Genomic DNA, 16,825 nt, shown 5'->3' on the forward strand with positions numbered 1-16,825 from the left:
CTGCGCGTCTGGAGCCAGTGCTCTGCAACGGGAGAGGCCACAGCAGTGAGAGCCCCGCTTACCGCAAAAAAACAAACAAACAAACAAAAAACCAGAAACATAGATCAATGGAACAAGATAGAAAGCCCAGAGATAAACCCACGCACCTATGGTCAACTAATCTATGACAAAGGAGGCAAGGATATACAATGGAGAAAAGACAGTCTCCTCAATAAGTGGTGCTGGGAAAACTGGACAGCTACACGTAAAACAATGAAATTAGAACACTCCCTAACACCATACACAAAAATAAACTCAAAATGGATTAGAGACCTAAATGTAAGACAGGACACTACAAAACTCTTAGGGGAAAACACAGGAAGAACACTCTTTGACATAAATCACAGCAAGATTTTTTTGATCCACCTCCTAGAGTAATGGTAATAAAAACAAAGATAAACAAATGGGACCTAATGAAACTTAAAAGCTTTTGCATAGCAAAGGAAACCATAAATAAGACAAAAAGACAACCTTCAGAATGGGAGAAAATATTTGCCAACGAATCAACGGACAAAGGATTAATCTCCAACATATATAAACAGCTCATGCAGCTCAATATCAGAAAACCAAACAACCCAGTCCAAAAATGGGCAGAAGACCTAAATAGACATTTCTCCAAAGAAGACATACAGGTGGCCAAGAAGCACATGAAAAGCTGCTCAACATCACTAATTATTAGAGAAATGCAAATCAAAACTACGATGAGGTATCACCTCACACCAGTTAGAATGGGCATCATCAGAAAATCTAGAAACAACAAATGCTGGAGAGGGTGTGGAGGAAAGGGAACCCTCTTGCACTGTTGGTGGGAATGTAAATTGATACAGCCACTATGGAGAACAGTATGGAGGTTCCTTAAAAAACTAAAAATAGAATTACCATATCATCCAGCAATCCCACTACTGGGCATATACCCAGAGAAAACCATAATTCAAAAAGACACATGCACCCCAATGTTCATTGCAGCAGTATTTACAATAGCCAGGTCATGGAAGCAACCTAAATACCCATCAACAGACGAATGGATAAAGAAGATGTGGTACATATATACAATGGAATATTACTCAGCCATAAAAAGGAACTAAATTGGGTCATTTGTTGAGATGCGGATGGATCTAGAGACTCTCATACACAGTGAAGTAAGTCAGAAAGAGGAAAACAAATATCGTATATTAACACATATATGTGGAACCTAGAAAAATGGTACAGATGAACCGGTTTGCAGGGTGAACTTGAGACACAGATGTAGAGAACAAACATATGGACACCAAGAGGGGTAAGCGGCAGGGGGTGGTGGTGGTGGAGGTGTGATGAATTGGGCGATTGGGATTGACATGTATACACTTATGTGTATAAAATTGATGACTAATAAGAAAAAAATGCAAACCATATATGGGTTTTATACAATTTAAATAAAAACTCTTATTTGTAAAGGAAGATTATACAGCTTTTGAGGACATGGGTTGGAGTACTTTTTAAATGTAATTAATCTAAAATAAGCCAGGCAGAGGAAGACAAATACTGCATAGAATCACTTATATGTGAAATCTTAAAAAAAAAAAAAAAAAAAAGTCGAAGGCTAGAAACAGAGCAGAAAAGTGGTTGCCAGGGTGGTAGTTAGGGGAAATAAGGAGAGGTTGGTAATAGGGTACAAAGTTTCAGTTATAAGATGAATAAGGTCTGAGCATCTAACGAAAAACATGGCAACTAGTGATAACGCTGTATTGTATAATTGAAATTTGCTGAAAGAGTAGAACTTAAATGTTCTTACCTCCCCCCCAAAAGGATAAATATGTGAAGTGATGGATGTGTTAATTAACGAGATGGGTGGAATCCTTTCACAATGTTCACATACATCAAATCACCACAATGTACATTTTAAACGTCTTATAATTTTATGTCAATTATACCTCAGTAAAGCTGAAATAATAGGTCTAAAAAAATGCAGACTTGTTAGAATGCATTTGAACTTAAGAGATTATTAACTTAATATAACTATATTTGATAATAATAATAATATATATATAGTAGTATGATCATCACAGTAACCACAAACCAAAAACCTATAATAGCTACACACTCAAAAAAGAAAAAGGAATCCAAACATAACACTAAAGATAGTCATCAGGAGCTTCCCTGGTGGCGCAGTGGTTGAGAGCCCACCTGCTGATGGAGGGGACACAGGTTCGTGCCCCGGTCCAGGAAGATCCCACATGCCGCGGAGCGGCTGGGCCCTTGAGCCATGGCCACTGGGCCTGCGTGTCCGGAGCCTGCGCTCCGCAATGGGAGAGGCCACAACAGTGAGAGGCCTGCGTACCGAAGAAAAAAAAAAAGAGATAGTCATCAAATCACAAGGGAAGAGAGCAAAAGAAGAAAAAAGGAACAAAAAATAATTACAAAAACAACCGCAAAACAATTAACAAAATGGCAATAAGTACATACCTATCAACAATTACTGCAAATGTAAATATACTAAATGTTGCATTCAAAAATCATAGAGTGGCTGAATGGATAAAGAAAGAAAACAAACAAGACCCATCTATATGTGGCCTACAAGAGACTCACTTCAGATCTAAAGGCACACATGGACTGAAAATGAGAGGATGGAAAAAGGTATCCTGTGCAGATGGAAACAGAAAGAAAGTTGGGGTAGCAATACCTATATCAGACAAAATAGAGTTCAAAACAAAGTTTTGTGATGATATAATAATTGTAAATATATATGCATCCAACATACGAGCACCTAAATACATAAAGCAAATATGGAAAAACATAAAGGGAGAAATTGACAGCAACATAATACCAGCAGGAGATTTTAACACCCCACTGTTATCAATGGACAAATCATTCAAAGAGAAAATCAATAAGGAATCACAGACCTTAAATGATACATTAAACCAGATGGAATTAATAGATGTACATATAGATCATTCCATCAAAAGCAGCAGAATACACATCTTTTCAAGTGCACATGCAACAGTCTTTGGGATAGATCACATGCTAGACTACAAAACAAGTCTCAGTTAGCTTAAGACTGAAATCATACCAAGCATCTTTTCCAACCACAATATTATGAAATTAGAAATGAACTACAAGAAAAAAAACAAAAAGTACAAACAAACGTATGGAGGCTAAACAAAATCCTGCTAAACAACAAATTTGTCACTGTAGAAATCAAAGAGGAAATCAAGAAATACCTAAAGACAAATGAAAATGGAAAAAACGATCCAAAAAATCTATGGGGTGCAGCAAAAGCAGTTTTAAGACAGAAGTTTATTGTGATACAAGTCTAGCTCTGGGAATAAGAAAAATTACAAATAAATTAGCCTTAAATCTAAAGGACTAAAAAAAGAAGAGCAAACAAAACCCAAAGTTGGTAAAGGGAGAGAAATAATAAAGATCAGAGCAGAAATAAAGACCAAAAAAAGAAAAAAAATAGAAAAGATCAATGAAACTAAGAGCTGGTTCCTTGAAAGGATAAACAAAATTGATAAACCTTTAGCCAGCCAGACTCATCAAGAAAAAAAAAAGAGCCCAAATAAATAAAATCAGAAATGAAAGAGAAATTACAACCAACACCATAGAAATAGGATCATAAGAGATTATTATAAACAATTGTATGCCAATAAAATGGGCAATCTAGAAGAATGGATAAATTCCTAGAAACACACAATCTCCCAATACTGAATCAGGAAGAAATAACAAAATATGAACACACCTATACCAGTAATGACATTGAATCAATAATTTTAAAAACTCGCAACAAACAACAGTCCAAGATCAGATCACTTCACAAATGAATTCTATCAAACATTTAAAGAAGAGTTAACACCTATCCTTCTCAAACTATTCCAAAAAATGGAAGAAGAAATGTTTCCAAACTTATTCTACAAGGCCAGCATCACCCTGATACCAAAACCAGATCTGCTATATCAACCACCTCCCCATCCTGACTTGATGGAGGAATAGGGCAGAGAGGGAGAGTTGCCTACCCTCCAGGGGAGCACTGTGCTCTTGACCAGTATTTGAACACCAACACTAATACATTTTACTAACTGGGAAGGTATGGTTTTGGACAAGATTCTTTAAGGAAATTGCTAACCAACAACAAAGGAGAACAAGAGAGAGCAGTTATTAGGGGAAAAAATGAAGTTATTATTTATTTATATACCCCAATGAATTGAGACATCTAAAAACCCAATTTCATAAATAAAAAAGGAACTTATTGGCTTAATCTCTCAACAAATATTTATTGATTGCTTCCCTTGTGCCAGACACTGTTCTAGGTAAGGGCGATACAGCTTTGAAAAATATTAAACAAGGTCCCTGCTTTCCTGGAACTTATAAGAGTCTAGGAGTAGCACTGGATCCAGGCATTGTGATCAGTGTCATCAGAAAATTTTTTCTGCATCTTTCAGACTTTTTCCTTTTGTGCAGGCTTAATTTGGAGCAGGGATGGGCTCTTCCTGCTTGAAGCTTTGTGGCTACCAGTGTAGCAACTCTAATAGGAAGACAGTCTCATTTTCCCAGTCATTGTAGCACAACGCTAGACTGTCTCATTGACGTGGCTTGGGCTAGGTGCATATCTCTGAACCTGATTAGACAGATCTCAGTTATTAGTGAGGCCGCCACAAGTGTTTGTGCAGGTTATTCACTGCAAAGAGAACAAGCAGGAGCTGAGGTCCAGTGCAGGGCACACCATGTTTTTGCCTCGTGCAGAACTATATCTGCTGGAGAGGGTGCATTTTTCTAATTCACACTGTGACACCACAGTGGTTTTAGTCAAGTGCTCACCATGGAGCAAAGGTGGGATAGGGTTATCCCCACATAAACCAAATGGTCTGAGGGTGGGAAAAGGACAGTGGGGTGCCTTTGGCAAAAGACAGTAAAAGGGATGTTGAGTAGGCAAAAAAACAGCTATCCACTTCATTCCTTTAAAACATAGAAAGGCAAGGTCATAGAGTAGAGAAAACTTGGACTTGGCATCAGAAGGACTGGGTTCTAATTCTGGTTGTGGAAGCCGTGGGATATTGGGCATATCACTTAACCAGCTCCCACAGAGTTTGTTTCCTTTCTTGAAAAATAGAATTATTTTTCTGCCTCCTCCACACACTCATTGAAAGGGAAAATGAGATAATAAATGAGAATATGGTTTGAAAATTGTAAGTTTCTTACATCTGGAAGGTATTATGATTATTTATTACATTTTTCCAGTCAGTATCTTGCCCAGTGCCCTTACACATTGAAGGCTCCCATTAGGTATTTATTAATTGCCTGATCCATGATATGGAAACTCATGTCACTCTGGGTCCTTTTCCAAAACTTTGTACAAGCAAAATGTTTTGGTGAAATATTCATTCAACATTAAAATTCAACGACACTAGGCACATGCAGAGCAAGCTATCTTTTGACCTCATCATTCAGATCTCAATTTAAGTATTACTTCCTCAGGGGAAACTTCATCGTTCATCCCCAGTCCCCCAATCAGGGCAGGGCCTCCAACCTGTCTCACAACACTTAACACAATTCTAGTTTAATGGTTACTTGTGAAATTCTTGTTTAATGCCTGTCTCCATCATTGGCCATGAACTCCATTGTGCAGGCACCATGGCTGTATTGTTTGATGTTGTATCCTGTTGTGCATGGTACATAGTAGGAAATTAAGAAACATTTGTTCAATGAATGAGTAAATTCATGAGATTAAGTGGAACAAGGTCAAGTGGACTAGGAAACATACATCTAATTTCCCCTTTCTGTTCTCCTAATTTTTAAAAAAATATTTACTTATTTATTTATTTGTCTGCGTGGGATCTTAGTTGCACGCGGGCTCAGTAGTTGCAGTACATGGGCTTAATTACCCCGCCCGTGGCATGTGGGATCTTAGTTCCCTGACCAGGGATCGAACCCACGTCCCCTGCATTGGAAGGCAGATTCTTAACCACTGGACCACCAGGGAAGTCCCTCTCCTAATATTTTTTTCCAAGCCCTCCAGGGACCATGTCCTCATGACTTACGGAACTGCTGCTAAGTAGAGAAAGAATGGGTAGTTGACTAAGCATGTCCCTTTAAGGACACACAATCAATGACTATTCAGAAATAAAATCCATTCACTCTGACCCATGCAAGCTACGTCTCAAAAATTCAGAATAAATGTATTATGGCAATTACAAGATGTGTAATCATTAATTTACTCTAGAATAATAGTTCTAAATTTTATACCTGTGTGTGTCCTAGTATGTCCTAATGCTTCTCTCTGCCTCAAAACTGTGACAGAACTAGGCAGTTCATTCCTGGAAGCATATGCATTACTCCCAGCCACAAATTTGATTACAGTGGTTCAGAGCAGGGAAGGAGACTTCAGAGACAAATTATTCCTTCTTACCCGCCTCCACCCTAAATTTCATTTACATAATGCAGTTCTTAGTATAAATGAAATGAGTCAGCATTGGGGAAGACAAACTGAAACGTGACTTCCATACCAAAGGCAACTTTTCTTTCTGTCAGTCTTAGTGAGTAAATGATCTTCTAAGTAATAGAATTTTTGAAAAATAGAGGTCAGCATGCAGTTAGGTCATAAATATCTATGTGCAGAATTTTTTTTAATTTTGGTAAAATACACATAACAAAAAATTTACCATTTTAACCATTTTTAAGTACGGTTCAGTGGTGTTAAGTATATTCACATTATTCTGCACCCATTCCCCAGGCCTCTTTTCATCTTACAAAATAGAAATTCTATACTCATCAACAACTCCCCTTCCCCCACTGCCCCCATCCCCTAGCAACCATCATTCTACTTTCTGTCTGTATGAATTTGACTTCTCTAAGCACCTCATCAAGTTTCCAGAATCATACAGTATTTGTCTTTTTGTGAAAAGTGTCCCCTCCCTCAAAGCCCCAGTGCAGGCCTGGCCTCTTACTTGAAAGGGCTTGGAGTGGGAGGTCCAGGGTCTGCTCTTTCACTCTGCTCCCACTCCAACAACCTGGAAGGAGGTGGGAGGCACATTCTGGTTCTGAGATTCTCTGCATCACTCCCCTCTTTTCAAGGCTTAATTCCAATTGAGGGCTGAACTAGGCTGTAGACAAGGCAGTGGCCTTCTACGTAATTGGCTGGGTGGTGGGAAGTCCTCTCTTCCTGAGTTGGCATGGTGCCTGGGGCCATGTTTTTAGCACCAGCCTGATCCTCCAAGGATCCCTTGAAGAGAAGCAGCCATAGCTCCCTTTGGCCCTTCGAGTTCTGTCTGTCTCCATATCGTCTCCAGGAGGGGTAACTTTACTTGCCCAGTGGCCCCAGAGGCAATTCCCAGCTCCTGCCCCCCACCAACCTCTGAGATCCTTCTTATGGGACTGATAATGATAATGATCTTTTCTAGGCCCCAAAGGCTGAGGGGGACTGCAGTGAGGTATCCCCATCCTTTCCTCAGCTACTGCACATCACTGCTCCTTCTCATCTACTGGGCTAGGCTGCTCCAGAAACCTCCAAGTGGTTTGATATGATTTCAGATCCACTTGTTTATGACTAAAGTGAAGTTGTTCTAATCCACTTGTTTATGGCAAAGGCAAAAAAAAGCTGTTTTTAGAAATAAAGTTGTTTCGGGCTTCCCTGGGGGCTCAGTGGTTTAGAATCCACCTGCCAATGCAGGGGACACGGGTTTGAGCTCTGGTCCGGGAAGATCCCACATGCTGTGGAGCAGCTAAGCCTGTGGGCCACAACTACTGAGCCTACGGTCTAGAGACCACGAGCCACAACTACGGAGCCTGCGTGCCTAGAGCCTGTGCTCCGCAACAAGAGAAGCCACTGGAGTGGGAAGCCTGTGCACCGCAACAAAGAGTAGCCCTGGCTCGCCGCAATTAAAGAAACCCCACACGCAGCAACAAAGACCCAACGCAGCCATAAATAAATAAATACATTTAAGAATCTTTCTTTAAAAAAAAAACTAAAGAAATAAAGTTGTTTTGCTGTAAGAATGAAGTAAGTTGTGTCAGGATGTCATTATCTCATCTGTTGTCATCGATAAGCACCCAGCAGCTCAACTGCTGAGGGGCCCCACTGGGGGCTTATCAATAAAAACAGACTAAGAAGCAACTGTGGTGAGGAGTTTGTGAGGACTATCCGAAAGTTTTGAACTGGGCAAGGTGACTCTTTGCTGACCTAACAGCTCTCTGAAGACCCTTGGAGCATAAGCTTCTGCTGGTAAAAGTGACTCTTTTACCAGCACTGGCGAAAGCTGTGCAGGGACCCAGCAAAGATCATATTGCACCTCAACACCAGGCTTCATTCCCTAACAACATACTCTAGCAACAGGGGACTTTCCACTTTCGTTTAGCTGGCAGCTGGACATCAACTTGTGGTTGGCTAAGCCAAGTCTCCTGAGAACCAACCACATAGGAAAGATACACCTCAACTGAATTTGGACTTTCTCTTATCTCCCCTTGCCTGGAACAATAGTGTAAGCAATCTATCATCTGGAGTATGTTATTTCTTTATTGGCTTATTAAGAGACATATCCAGTATGCTATTGGCTTGTGAAATTATAATTCCCACAGTGAACCTATGGTAAATAAAATATTAGCAAAGACAGTCTCAGTCTCTGAGCATAATTTGGCCCCAAACAAAACACATCTCTATCTCTATGTTCATCCCTGTCTCTATTTCTATATCTCTCCCTGAATAGATATGCAAGAAACTGGTAACAGTGATTGCTTAAAGTAGGGAGTTAGGAGTCAGTGAGAGGTTTACTTTTCACCATATATACTTTTATATTGTTTGAATGATTTTTTTTGAGGGATATATATATATGAAGGTAATGAATTCAAAAGAGCTTTGTAAATCATACAGCATCGTACAAATATGAGGGTTTTACTGTTACTAGTATCTACCAGCAACAAGATCTCAAGCATGAGTCTTTGTGAAAAAGTTGAATGACTTAATTTAGTACTACGTATGTTAGAATGAGTCCTTTTAATTAATTTATTTAAGTCACTCTTTGAAATATTTAATGACGTTGGCAAATACTCGAGGTGAGTGGAAAAAATACAAAAATTGCACAGGTGTCTGATTCCAATTTTGTGTATTCCCTGTGTAAACATACATATATAAAAACAGACCGTAAAGAACCTTCCACAGTGCTTTGACGGGGAGAGGGGAAGCATGAAGTGTTAATTTTCTTAATTATATTTTTCGATATATCCCACATTTTCTACAACAAATACTATTTGGAAAGAAAAAAATCACAAACCTTCAAACTTGGCCAGAGATGAATTTTTTAAAATTTCGTGAGAATGATTTGTTGCAGGACGGAAGGAGACAGGCGAACAGCCATGAGTAGTGCTAAGGGAAGCATGGAACCCTCCTTCCAGGCCCGGAAGTCCATTAAGAACTACAAGGAGAGGCGAGAGAGATGCTGGCCTCCACTACGGCTAGAGCGACCGTGAGAAGACACAGGAACTTCCGGGGTGGAGCTCTCTGGTGTTTTCATTTCCGTGGGGGAAATGTGGGCTGCTGGCGCCGTGAAAGTTAACGGTTGCTTGGCTGCCTTTTCCGTCACTTTGAGACGGTGCTTGAAATTGGGAGCGGCAATGGCAAAGAGCAAGTTCGAGTACGTGCGGGACTTCGAGGCTGACGACACATGCCTTGCCCACTGCTGGGTGGTGGTGCGGCTGGACGGCAGGAATTTCCATCGGTGAGCGAGCTGGGCTCAGGGCTGCGTGGTTCGCCAGTGCTTCCAGAGAATGCGACGCATTTGTCGCAGCCCCGAGCTCGTGGTTACCGGGGTAACTCGGCAGCCAGTGAGCGCGCGGCACTGAGCATCACTCTGCGTGCTGGCTACAACCGGCTTGAACGCGAGCTAGGTGGGGTAAATGAGACACGGTGCTCCCCTAGTGAGGAGCTGGCTTGGGGTGTCCGTTAGCAAGACTGTGGTGGAAAAAGTCACTCTCGGGCCCATTATTTCAGCTCTTCAACAAATTGACAAGCTATTTTGGTAGGTATCTTTGAGGGCTGAGTGTTTTGCGGCCCGTTCTGGCCTCGCTGTGGGCACCACTGTAGAGTATGTTGTTTCATTATAAGTAGCAGAACACATGGACTGGATTCAGGAGGGAAAAAGTCAGAAAAAAAGAAAAGTGTAGCAGGAAGATGGGAATTTAAGTCTTAAAAGTGTTACTTTAGTAATGCTTATTGTAGTTAACATTTATTGAACACTTCCAAGGAGCCAGGCATAGTTATATTTATCTCCCTCTCATCTTCAGGAGAATCCTATGAAGTAACTTTATCCCCATTTCACTGAAAAGGGAATGGAGGCTTAGTATTTATGTTACTTTTTCTCAGTTGGTTAGAGCAAGAAAAACTAGAGTTCTTAACGAAATGGATCAGGTTGTGGCTACTGGAATGTCTGGACTCACAGCACACTCACAGCGCTCTTTGAGTAGCCCCTTTGATCTGTGGTATTAATGACAAGCTCTCTTCCACCCATACCCTTTTCCCTCTTCTTTCTCCCTTATGAAGGTTTGCTGAGAAGCACAACTTTGCAAAACCTAATGACAGCCGTGCTCTCCATCTAATGACTAAATGTGCCCAAACCGTAATGGAAGAACTGGAGGATATTGTGATTGCATATGGGCAGAGTGATGAGTACAGCTTTGTGTTCAAGCGGAAAAGTAATTGGTTTAAAAGAAGAGCCAGGTAATTTTGTGGCCTAGCTCCTTCAGAATATTTCCTACCAGCATTTGGCTTCTGTTTATCTTAATCACAAACTTACAGACTGTAGTATTTGCAACTGCAGAATGTATGTATATAACAGGTTAGACTGTTGTACTTGCATCTGATACCTGAGCATTCTGTATACCTCTTTAAGTTTTTCTCTGTATTCGCCATCACCTTAGCTTCTAGACTGATCTGGCATTGAACATTAAGACTAGAAAGAGAAACTAAAGTTTTAGTTAAGGAGGTTCTCAGTACAAATTAGACAGATCTGATATTTGATTTGGCAGTATATTGAAACTCTCACAGGAAACAGATCACGTAATGAATTGGGATGTTTTTAAAACAATGGTTCCCCGCCTTCCAAGACTTGAAAAAAAACCTCTTGAACCATAAGTTCACGTCACACGCTATGGAATAACATTTGACATTAGTAAATTACTTATAGGACTAGAAGGAGAGACAGGCTGCATTTTAAATATATAACTGAAATACTAAAATAGTTTTTCTTGACCCATCACTCTTGGCTTACTAGACAGTTTGTGTTATCTCTCTGTTACACCCACAGACCCTGTCATGGTGTTGAATTAATATCATGTATTTTCTCTCTTCTTGCTCCACCCACTGTGCCTTTTGCAAGTAAGTTTATGACTCACGTGGTCTCCCAGTTCGCCTCCAGCTATGTGTTTTACTGGCGGGATTACTTTGAGGACCAGCCCCTTCTGTATCCCCCAGGCTTTGATGGAAGAGTCGTGGTGTATCCTAGCAACCAGACCTTAAAGGACTATCTCAGCTGGCGGCAAGCAGATTGTAAGTGAAACCAAATAAACAGATGTAGTTAAACTACTGATTCCTTATATTAGAGGTGATGATCTGATACATTTTTGGCCCATGTATTTTGTTTGGAATGCAATATTTCAAGTTTTTTAAATTAGTTGAAAATACTTGAAAAATTGGAAGGTTTTATGTAAATACTACCTATTTCCAACTTTTTTTTTTTTTTTTTGGAAAAATCAGATTTGGCAATACTAGGTCTATATTCCCACTTAGTATTGGTCAGAACCTGCGTAGTGACTACTGCCTTTATACACACAGACACACACACACATAAACACACACACACAGGCACACATTCATGCACATAGGAGCCAGTGTGCCTCAGCCTCTACCATTCCCTGTTGTTCCCCTGGGAACTCTGCTTTACACGCCTATGTTTGTGCTGGCTTCAGTGGGTATTCAAGTTGTGACCCTTCCTTACATGACTATGGTGAAATGTTTGTTAGACTTTTATTCATTTGGTGTGTCTTGATTTTGCCAGGAGAACTGGAAGAGAGGTGGGAATAATATAAATCAAATAACTTGGAAAGTATTCCTTAGCTTAATGCACAAGTTAACAGATTTGTGTAAAGCACAACTGAAATGACAGGATAAAACTGTTAGGAAATAAGTTTTTTCTGCTTGACCACTTCCCCCTGTGTTCCCTGTGTATGGCTTTGCGCAAGTAATTATATGTCTCTGCGGGAGAGAGGTGGGGTTCCAGTACTCTTTGAAGGGTGAATATTGAATAAAGATTCTATGTGCGTACACAGTGCCAACTATGTTTTCTTTACAGGTCACATCAATAATCTTTATAATACAGTTTTCTGGGCACTTGTACAGCAGTCTGGATTAACACCAATACAAGCCCAAGAGAGATTACAGGTATAAAGATCTTACTGCATTAATACTTAAGGGGGGACAGTTTACGCTCTCTCATGACATTTGGCCTTCTTTTTAAGCTCTTAAATTTTTATGGTTTTGTTTTGAAAAGATAGAAAGATCATACTAGTAGCAGGTCTGCTGCTTGCTTGCTTTGTGACTGTGGATCAGTTGTTACTACTCCCTGAGCCTCAGTGTCCTCAGCTGGAAAATGGATTTAATAATGGCTCTACACTCCCACATGGTAGTGCTTAGCTGGAGCTGTGTATAGGCTGCCCCCTATAAAGGGCACATGCTCTTCTTTTTTTGTCAGCCCCACCTGGCTGCTTCATGATTGTCAATCCCTGCTGGGGACCTGGAGTTTCTTGGGGTTAGGACTCCTGTGTATCATTAAGAGTTTAGGCTCTGGGGGTCAAATAATTGTACTCAGAGGCTTTTGTTTAATTTTATCATCTCTGCCTTAGTTTTTAATAGGTAAAATGTAGAAGATAGTAGTTCCTACCTCATAGGTTTCTGGTGAGAGTTAAATGGCATGATGCATGTAAAACACATAAAGGCTAGTACAGGGCACACTGTAAGTACTTAATAAATACTGGCTTGTATCATTAGATGACCATGCTACTTGTAGGAAAACTAACCGTGAAATGAGATGATGTGTTGTATTAGCTCCTAATACAATGCCTGGGACTTTAAAATGACGCAGTAAATGGTTGTCATTATTAACAATCATGATAAAGTTGCATATGTAGCAGTAATAGGAAGACTGGTAGATCTAGCCAGAGTTTGGAAGTGCTGAGATCAGATTTTGATTCTTATACGAATAAGAGCACTTTTGGCCTCGGAAAATTTATATAATCTTTCTAAGCTTCAGAGCTCTCATCTCTAAAATGGAGATGGTTATGAGGGTCAAATAATACAAAAACTATCCAGTACAGAATCGGTACTCTTACTATTAGTTCCTCTCACCCCATCACAGTAGTGACTTGTAAAGGCAGTTATTTGCTACAAAAGAGAATTTTATGAATTTTGATATTTAAATAAGATTTGAACTGCTTTTACGATGAAAATTCATTAACACCTATGTGACGTTTGATGAAATGCTTCCACTTCTTGATTTGTTGTGGAAGTCTAGGTAGAGAGTGGAATGGATAGGTGGGGTTAGGGGAGAGAAAAGACCTACAAAGCTTTTTATATGTGTTTTTATTTCTTCAGGGAACTCTTACAGCAGACAAGAATGAGATTTTATTTTCTGAATTCAACATCAACTACAATAATGAGCCACTGATGTATAGGAAGGGAACTGTGTTGATATGGCAGAAGGTAATGCTGTTACGTCTGAGGAAAAACGGAGGTCAGAAGGAAAGCCTGTGCCCATCCCAGGCTTTGTCTTGCCTGCTGCCTGTATGCTGATGTGACTCCAGTAACTAGCACAGATTAGACCCTTTCCAAAATGAGATGCTATCGATTATTATTATGGATGCTCGTTTTGTCAGTTTGTCAGTGAACATTGTGATCTGGACTCCCCCATTCTGTAAGTAGAATCACAGAATTTTAGAATTATTACACTTTTCCATGTCATAAGCTCTCCCCAAATCTCATCAAACCCCTTTAAACAGGTAAGTGCAGATATGAGAATTTTTGCATTCAGAGAACATTTAAAAAAATAATTTCTCCCACACTGGATAATTCCACTAAATGGTCCATCCATCCCATGAGAACTGTAATATAAGGAACTGATGTTGCATGTGAGGGTTCTGTCCCTTGCAGAATGTTTGAGGGCTTCCCTAGACATTCATACTTAACTTAATATTCTGTCTGTGCATTCACCTGTATCCTTAATTCTACCAATATTTTTGCTCTGTTCCAGCTCCTGGGCATAATGAAGTCTCTAAATTTATTTCCTTCTGTCTAAAGTATTTTTTTCTGAAATGAATGTTTTCAAGTATTAAGGGGTATTAGGTATCCCACTGGCAGCTTCAGCTCTTTTATTAGTATTTTTAAAACATTTGTTTGGCACAGACTCGGATCCTTCTTAATGCAGGTGGGAGAGCAGAAATGTCTTTAATTTTATGGTTATTGCTAACAAGGAACATAGAATCCCTTCTTTGTTCCTAAGGTCTCCTTTCAAAATATAGCAACATAACTTTTTTAAAAAGTATTTTAGTTGTAAAGAAATTCATGTATGGTGAGAGATATACATATATCTCTGATATATATATATATATGTATATATATGTTCATATATATATATATATATATATGCCTGAAAATATGTATTTGTCAGAAGTACATAAAGTAAAAAAGTAAACTTGCCCCACTTCTCCCTCTTCTCTCCCAAACTGACTCTCTAGTTAATGTGTCAATATTTTAACTTTACCTATAGGTGGATGAAGTCACGACAAAAGAAGTTAGGCTGCCAGCAGAAATGGAAGGAAGAAAGATGGTGGTGACCCGGACCAGGACTAAGGCGGTGCCCTTACACTGCGATGTCATTGGGGATGCTTTCTGGAAGGAACATCCAGAAATCCTACATGAAGACAGCTGACCCTTTGCTTTTCATTACTGGTGTGCTTGACCATGCAGGGTCCCCCAAGTCTCCTGGCCTTAGGTGGCCCTAGCATCTGTGCCATGCAGAACAGTGTCCTGGGAGTGACATGGCTCTGGTTGGGAGGGGAACAGAGAAAGAAGGGATGAATGTGGGTGGTGTATCTTGTTCTGCTTTAAGTGGAACACCTATTTTTCGGTGTTGAAACATGGTTCCTTTGGTAGAAGTACAGTTTTTTAAAAATCATGGTACTATTTTTATAAAGCAAGAACTATTTTATGCCTTGCAAAATGAATCATTTTTAGATTGTGGCGTAAGCCTTATAAAAACTTGTCAAGCTCTTTTCACCTATGATAGAAGATGAGCCCAAACTTTACTCTCACCCACTTATTCTTTTTTTTTTTTTTTAACATCTTTATTGGGGTATAATTGCTTTACAATGGTGTGTTAGTTTCTGCTTTATAACAAAGTGAATCAGTCATACATAAACATATGTTCCCATATGTCTTCCCTCTTGCGTCTCCCTCCCTCCCACCCTCCCTATCCCACCCCTCCAGGCTGTCACAAAGCACCGAGCAGATCTCCCTGTGCCATGCGGCTGCTTCCCACTAGCTATCTACCTTACTATGTTTGTTAGTGTGTATATGTCCATGACTCTCTCTCGCCCTGTCACAGCTCACCCTTCCCCCTCCCCATAACCTCAAGTCCGTTCTCTAGTAGGTCTGCGTCTTTATTCCTGCCTTACCCCTAGGTTCTTCATGACATTTTTTTTTTCTTAAATTCCATATATATGTGTTAGCATACGGTATTTGTCTTTTTCTTTCTGACTTACTTCACTCTGTATGACAGACTCTAGGTCTATCCACCTCATTACAAATAGCTCAATTTCGTTTCTTTTTATGGCTGAGTAATATTCCATTGTATATATGTGCCACATCTTCTTTATCCATTCATCCGATGATGGGCACTTAGGTTGTTTCCATCTCTGGGCTATTGTAAATAGAGCTGCAATGAACATTCTGGTACACGACTCTTTTTGAATTTTGGTTTTCTCAGGGTATATGCCCAGTCACCCACTTATTCTTAACCACAGAATCCAGTGACCTTGGTCACCTTGCCCACCTATCTACTTGCATTCATCTTTGGCAGACCTGGAGTTAATATGGGTTGATGCCTGCCTGATGCCTCTGAATTCAGGAATTCCAGGGCAAACTCAGGGCTTTGTGCCAATCTCCAGATTGGCAACTTGAGCTGAACAAATGAGTTGTGGTTTGGATGTCCTTGTGTAAACATTCCCTAGATTGATTTTGTGGAGTTGGCAGCCTGATAGTTACGATCATCTTGCCAGGGGCAATGATTACAAGGCCACTTAACCTCTTTCTAAGAAGAAAGAGAATTACCTGTTTATGTGGGAGAAAGAAAACAGCGAGAATGAATGAACGAGGAGGAAGAAACATTTACTCTCTGTCCTCTAGACACTTCAGTTTTGAAAGCCACCTTCCTGTGGACTTCTGAAAAAGATTCTCAGGTAGCCTCTGGATAATCGGAACAGTGACATTTGAGTTGGAGAACAGAGGGACCAACCCTCATCTTGGGGTCACAGGTAGCAGGTGGCAGAGGAGTCCTAATAGTTCTGCCTGCCGACGGGCCAGTGGAATTGGGTGAGGAGCAGCAGGAACTGCGTGTCGCCAAGCCGTTGGCCTCTGAAGGGGGGAGGCAGTGGGGGTAGGTGGTCGAGAACTCATGTCTCCTCTTGTCCTCATTTCATGTTGTAGAGGAAGAAGATTAATTTGGCTCTATAAAGAATTAACTAAGAGACAGCCCACATCCCAGTGCCTGGTCTT

The 16,825-nt window shown here is 40.2% G+C and overlaps 1 protein-coding gene across 3 annotated transcripts; it reads left to right on the forward strand.

Moving 5' to 3' along the window:
- Positions 1 to 9,531: 9,531 nt before the first annotated feature.
- Positions 9,532 to 15,503, forward strand: THG1L (tRNA-histidine guanylyltransferase 1 like; the record flags this gene model as incomplete). 3 transcript variants are annotated; one of them, XM_082649986.1, is made up of 6 exons in its annotated part: positions 9,532 to 9,722; positions 10,544 to 10,720; positions 11,379 to 11,548; positions 12,351 to 12,439; positions 13,649 to 13,756; positions 14,820 to 15,503. In XM_082649986.1, the coding sequence occupies 6 exons, from the start codon at positions 9,532 to 9,534 to the stop codon at positions 14,979 to 14,981; spliced, it is 897 nt and encodes a 298-aa protein (XP_082506112.1). In that variant the 3' UTR covers positions 14,982 to 15,503. The 3 variants fall into 3 exon arrangements, with proteins under 3 accessions (XP_082506112.1, XP_082506114.1, XP_082506113.1); XM_082649988.1 differs by lacking the exon at positions 9,532 to 9,722 and having other exon boundaries at positions 10,550 to 10,720; positions 11,474 to 11,548; XM_082649987.1 differs by lacking the exon at positions 9,532 to 9,722 and having other exon boundaries at positions 10,619 to 10,720; positions 11,383 to 11,548.
- Between the last annotated feature and the right edge of the window lie 1,322 nt (positions 15,504 to 16,825).

Source organism: Grampus griseus, assembly GCF_964374135.1.
Source record: "Grampus griseus genome assembly, chromosome: 3".
NCBI lineage: Eukaryota > Metazoa > Chordata > Mammalia > Artiodactyla > Delphinidae > Grampus > Grampus griseus.